Genomic DNA, 6,000 nt, shown 5'->3' with positions numbered 1-6,000 from the left:
TAAGCAACAGAAGAAAAGACACATTTTTTTATCTGGACACATACAGCAGGTGGGGCTGACATTCAGGTCCTGGAAATGGAGTTGGGACCTAATTGAACTTGCTGCTACATTCCTTGTTTTCTTTTGAAATTAGAACCTAACTGAATCTTCATTGGAGATGGATTCTCTCCATCTCAAGACAGCTACTAGCATTTTCTTTATCAGCCAAGGACTTCCAAGTGCTGCCAGTTTTCTGTAAGCTTTGTGACTTTGATGCATTACTTAGACGGCCAGTTGGTAGACTGATGTGACACTCGTGGTGTTCAGTTTCGAAAGCCCTTTTCTGTTCATTCTGGTTGCAGTAAAAACATAAAAATACAAACCTCAGAGGTTCAAACAATTATACCAGAAAGGACAGAACACAAAAATAGCCCCAAGCCAACCCTACCAGTATTTATTACTCACACAGCTTCATAAAGCTCATTCAGCACACTTGACCCCTCTGCAAGAATAGGAGGATCCAAACAGTGTTTCTGTATGTAACAGGACCAACCAGACTGTCTTCCTCCTAGCTGGGTGCAGCTGAACATCCCACATGCAGTAGATGCTCCATAGGGCGGGTATTTTTCAGGCTCACTCCCCCATGGAGACACTTGGGAAGACTTTTTTTTTTTGCAGGCTGTACTAGCTTAAAAGCGGGCAGTCAGGATGTGAATTAGAGATGTGTAAACATGGAGCTAAAAATAAAGCTCATATATTGCTTGTTGCTATCAGGTTGGATGGATGTGCCTGACCTAGGGACAAAACTTCAGTCTATCTTCAGTGAGGCCTAAGTTGGTTTGCTCTTACCTGTTTTTGTTGCACTGTAAATGTTTTCAATGGGGAAGACAGTGCCCAGTCCATAGAGAAGCACTTTAGCAAGAGCTGGTATAAGCTGAGTTGTGGTGACCAACACATTAACACAGTTAGGCCTAGAAAACAAAAGTTAGTAGAAGTGGCAATCTGTGTTTCTTTCTTTTACTCTAGACTGAAAGATGGCAGGAAGCAAATCTTTCTTGCAACTGCAAGTTCCCGAGCCATTGGGAGATCATGCAGCTGGGGGCAGATAATGTGATTGTCTTTTTATCAACTTAGTAGAATGAAAAAAACATAAAACAAACTAGCAGCAGTGACGCAGCCTTACTGCACGCATGCCAGGATCTGTTTTGTGGGGATTTAAACACCATATGGTAATGTCTGTGCTGGGTTCTTTGAGTGAACATGTTCAGGGATAGAAGAGCCCTTTTCTCCCTTTCCTACTCTTTTGTAAATCTGCTCACATGAAAAGCGTGCCACAGATGAGGTAGCCAAGGGAAGGCAAGAAAAAGACTGTTTTTTCTTTTGCTCAGTTCATCATCTCAGGCTCACCCCAACCCTTGATAATTCAAGTCTGGCAAACATGTGCAGGCTGGCCTCCCACAGGTTTGGCCAGCAAAGTCCTATGAACATGTCTAGATTTGTTTAGAAGGGGGGAAAAAAGGGAAGCAAAGGAGATCCTGGATCAAGCCTGTAGGCAATTCTTTAAGCTGTTCTTACCGGGAATGTATCAAATTCAGTGCCTTCAGAGCATGAGTGAGCCAGAGATCAGTCAGCGCTTCAAGTTCTGCTCTTAACTGCAGCCAGGTTTCCCTCTTAGGAGCTCCTATTAAACCTGTAAGCAGGGAAAGCATCTTTGCAGAAGCACAGAAAGGGAGTTGCGTGGCTTTGTGTGTAGAATGCCAAAGGGCTCCTGTCTGTGTTCTGAGCCCCATCTGTCCCACCGCCCTTCTCTTGGCCCTCGTGCAGGCTGCTTCCCTTTGCCCACTGCCATGTCACTTCAAGGCTCTGCCCTGAGGTACACGAGGCCTGTCTGCAGCACGCTCCTATGCTACTGCAGCTCAGCTTCCTTCCTCTCCAGGGGAATGGGATCAGTCACCTGCATGCTGCGGGACCTCATTAAAACACCTTTCTTGGAGTTAGCATAAAGCTCGTACGGGAAGTGAGCAAGAAGATGAAGGAGCTGTGTATAGTGGGTAGTGGCCTGAGCTGAGAGCCATCTGAAGCCAGGATGATTTTGTTTCTCTTGAGAAGCTGTGTACCCTTTCCAGTACATGCAGGTACGCTATTCCTCCAACTAAAAAAAAAATGTTGTGGCGATATTCTGAGTTTTGCTTCCTTCTCCTTCTAGTCAGAGACCTGGCACTGATGTTCTAAAAGAGAAGCAGAGCAGCCTATTGGAAGAACTGTCTGGAACTAGCTGAGATGAAGGAACTCAGGGCATCCTGATACCTAGTGGTATTGTTTTGGGGGAGTTAAGAACAGGCTGTTACGATACAAGAATGCCTTCAGAGATCAGCCATGTGTCTGTTGAAAAAAAAAAGCACATTTAGTTTTGAACTGATTGCTTGCATACTAAGCATTTTGGAAAATTGGAGAAGGTTGCTTTCCTGCCAAAGAAATTATAAAATAAAGCCCCACACTCAGACTTGAGTCCTCCAACTGCTAAACCAGGTGTTTTAGCATACCTCCTGCAAATCCTGTACAGAACCTTATTTAAGGATGACTGCTGAAACACTTGCTCAGCTCAGTGTGAAGTATTCTCATCAGGATGCTCTCTACACCTCCTCCATAGCATGTCCCTAGCAGGGTCAGAAGTATTTGTGAAGATGAAAGGCACGCTTGTTGCCTGGCCATAGACACTTACCCCCTACATTGTTTTTGTAGGTGTTGTACATCTCTTTCACCCGACGGTAGCGGAATGCTAATTTCCTCATCCAGTCAACTCCCCCATGAACGCCCGAGCCCAGACACAGATTTGCACTGGCAGTTGAACTGTGAAAGCCATCTGCAGAGAAGTTGTATGTGCTGGGAAAGGCAGGAGGGAAGGGGAGAGGTCAATATAATTACAGTCTATACAGTGCCAGCAGGGAGTGGAAACAACTGAAAAGAAATGTGGAGACAAGTGGCAGCAGAGATATACACAGGACATGCTGTACAGAACTGGAGTTCATCTCTAGCACGGTTACTAGCACAGATTTAAAAAATTGTGTTTACAGTAACAACATGCATGTTACTTAGCACTCCCTGCCAGTTCTGAGGTTCTCTGGACTACAAACACCTGACTGTCCTCAGGTCACTGAAAGTCCTCACCTGCCTCTCATCCAGGCTGGTAAGGTAACTGCAGAAATACTCAAATCCTACAGGACAAAATTCTGGTGTTATCTTTCTGACTCCTTGGCTGTACTGCTAAACAGGCTCTGAACACACATTCGATCAAGAAAAAAAATTAAGAAATTAACTAAAGGAGCCTTAACTGCCTGCAACATGTAAACTTTGGGGGTGTTTTTAACTGAGTTAATATTTCAAAGCAACTCTAGAGTAATTACCACAATGAACTGGGTAAAGGAAAGCAAGTGAAAGCTCCACAAACACCTTAAACAGGCAGTTTCTCTGAAGGAAGCAATCCTGCCTTCAAACAGGCATTTGTTCCTGTCTTCAGCCCTCCTCGATGTCCCCTTCTTTGTACCAGCACAACCACTTCTTCAGCACTGAGGTGAATCAGAACAGGGAACTGTTCCAGTTAAAAGATAATACAGCTTTAAAAAAACAAAGAAGTTGCTTTTCACCTAGATCAGTTCCCTGGTTTGGGGGAGGGCACACAGAGGCAGTACCAGCTCATGTCACCTTAAAATGTTTGCCGGATGACAGCATCAGGATGGGTTTCATGGTTTGAGCAGATCTCAGACTGAGCTGCGATGGAAGAGGGCAGCTGCAGCTCATGGGGCACAGTTGGCTGGATCAGGTCACAGACACAGTGGATTTGGACAAATTTGGCTTGAACCAGAGCAAGGGAAGGGACAGAAAAGCTCAGTGACACAGACCTACCTTTCTCAGCTGCAGCTTGAAGTTAGCTCAGCTTATAGTGCTTCTGACACCTCACTGGGGGAGCAGCCAGTGCTTGTATATTCCCATCCTGATTTACTGCACAGTAATTTCCCTTTCTGGAAAGCCCTGATGCCACTTTATTTCTGTATTAGAGCATCCAGATAGGAGTTTAACACGCTTAACATACTTCAGTCAGCTCAGCTTCATTTCCCACATAGCTGCCATGAGCAGCTGAGAAGTATTTCTGAAACAACTGAAACTACTCAGGCAGGGGCTTTTCACAGGTTTCAAGATACACAGTTAGCATACGGATTTTTTTGTTCACTCAAAGTAAGCGCACTGATTGAGATAAAACCCAAATTAATGTTTTAATCAATGCCTGCACAAGTATCCAGACTCACCTGTGTACAGGCCACTGGAGCCAAAGGACCTAAATATACATGTGCCATTTCAGTGGATTGCAAAGCACAAACTAGCATTTCAGTTACAGCAAAAAATCTTTCAAATGTTCTCTGCAGAAGGAAAAGTCTCTTCCCTAAAACACTTCATGTTTTCTGTGCTATTTTTGCACCAATTTCTTATAATAACCAGCCATAAAAACACAAATTATAAAGCTCTGTAGGAGCTCTGCACACTTCATTCTTGTGCCAATTACCATGACTCTGCAGGCAACACTTTGGGAAAGGCAGATGTAATTGTACAGAAGTAGTTTTATGTACATGATGCTCTAACTTGTATATAATGTTCATGTTTGGTGTAGTTTTGGTACAAGCTTCTACCAGTGACAAGGCTCTGGCATGGCAAGGTCCGCAGTCCTCACTACTAAGCCCATTCATTACAGATTGAGCCGTGGGAAACTTTCATTCTGTTTTTGAGGTGTTTTGGCCACACCTGTGCCAACTGGCTAGCCAAATCATATCAGAAACTAGTGTAGTCTGACTAGAGTTCAACCTAATTTTAGATATATTTCCCAGGATGGTTCAAAGCTCAGTACAGTCAGGGCTTGACAGTAGGCACAGGCATATTAATGTGACAAAGAGGACTCTGTGCTTCTGTGTGCTTAATAAAATGCAGACAGCATGGAGCCAGGGAGGGGAGAGGGCACATGGCTGTTTACATCACTGACCAGCCCCCTGCTATTTTCAAACAGCTGGGGACTATCTGACTTGCAGCTTCCAGCCTGGAGATCCCGTACCTTAGATCTTGACCATTATCATCTGATGATACATCATCTATGTGGATCTGGTCACAGTCCTGAGAAGCGTATGAAAAAGAAAATACAACAGTAAGTAAATGCTTCGAAAAAAATTTTGAACAAATGTAATAGAAAATTACTTTAAGGGTAATATTAAGGAGATAAAATCTTACATATTGCTACTATTGACTGGCACAGTCTAGTCAGTTAATTGTTAGGAACAAGGGACAAAATATGAACAGACAGTGAGTGTGTGTGTGCGTATGTGTGATCTGCTGTTACCTAAAGGCACAACAGCTCTTGAATAATACCGTAAGTGAAAATCCTTCCTATGCAGACAGGAGGGAGAGAGATATGCTTGCATTTTAGCCAGGAAAACTGTGTTTTTTAAACTTTGTATGCACGCTCCAGCAGAGATTTGGCAGCCTCTCCCCCGTCAGAATACTGCTTTGGACAGGAGGTGTATGCCCACATAATTACAAGGGAAGAAGGTCTGTCCCAAAGAAACTTCCAGACGCCTGTCCTGCTGGTGTTTTCCCAGTTCATTCTGAGGGGGCTGAGCTTCCTTTGATGTGCAGGGAAGCTGGGCTGAAGCACTGAAGGCGGCACCCTTTCATAGCCCCAGCCACAGACAGAGTTAAGGAATAATGTGTGTCAGTAATGAGGAAATTCATGCACAGGAAATTTAACCAGAATATATACTTGGAGCTCAGCCTGCATGAAGTATGTACTCTTGATCTTATCTTCCAAAGTTCTTCATTGTTTCAATGGTGGAGGCCCTGCCTCAAAAATTTGAGAAATGTTATTTCTTTCGTTTCTTTCCTAGTCTTAGCATTAAGATTAGAAAGAGAAAAATCAGGAAGCTTCTCCCACCACCTTAAATCTCCTTTCACCATGACTGCTGCAGGTAAAAACAAAACAGA

The 6,000-nt window shown here is 43.9% G+C and overlaps 1 protein-coding gene across 1 annotated transcript in view; it reads right to left on the bottom strand.

Annotated features, from left to right (window-relative positions):
* The window catches only part of EYA2 (EYA transcriptional coactivator and phosphatase 2), a 61,946-nt gene that overhangs the window by 4,793 nt on the left and 51,153 nt on the right, over positions 1-6,000 (bottom strand). The window contains exons 10-13 of the mRNA XM_009326728.1: positions 5,078-5,136; positions 2,702-2,862; positions 1,555-1,669; positions 824-950 (exon numbers count right to left, since the gene is read on the bottom strand). Of these exons, the coding sequence (XP_009325003.1) occupies positions 824-950; positions 1,555-1,669; positions 2,702-2,862; positions 5,078-5,136 (462 nt within the window). The remainder of the gene's footprint in view (positions 1-823; positions 951-1,554; positions 1,670-2,701; positions 2,863-5,077; positions 5,137-6,000) is intronic.

The sequence above is a fragment of the Pygoscelis adeliae genome, unplaced genomic scaffold, assembly GCF_000699105.1.
Source record: "Pygoscelis adeliae isolate BGI_AS28 unplaced genomic scaffold, ASM69910v1 Scaffold286, whole genome shotgun sequence".
Taxonomy (NCBI): domain Eukaryota; kingdom Metazoa; phylum Chordata; class Aves; order Sphenisciformes; family Spheniscidae; genus Pygoscelis; species Pygoscelis adeliae.
This window is presented reverse-complemented; position numbering and strand designations above follow the sequence as displayed.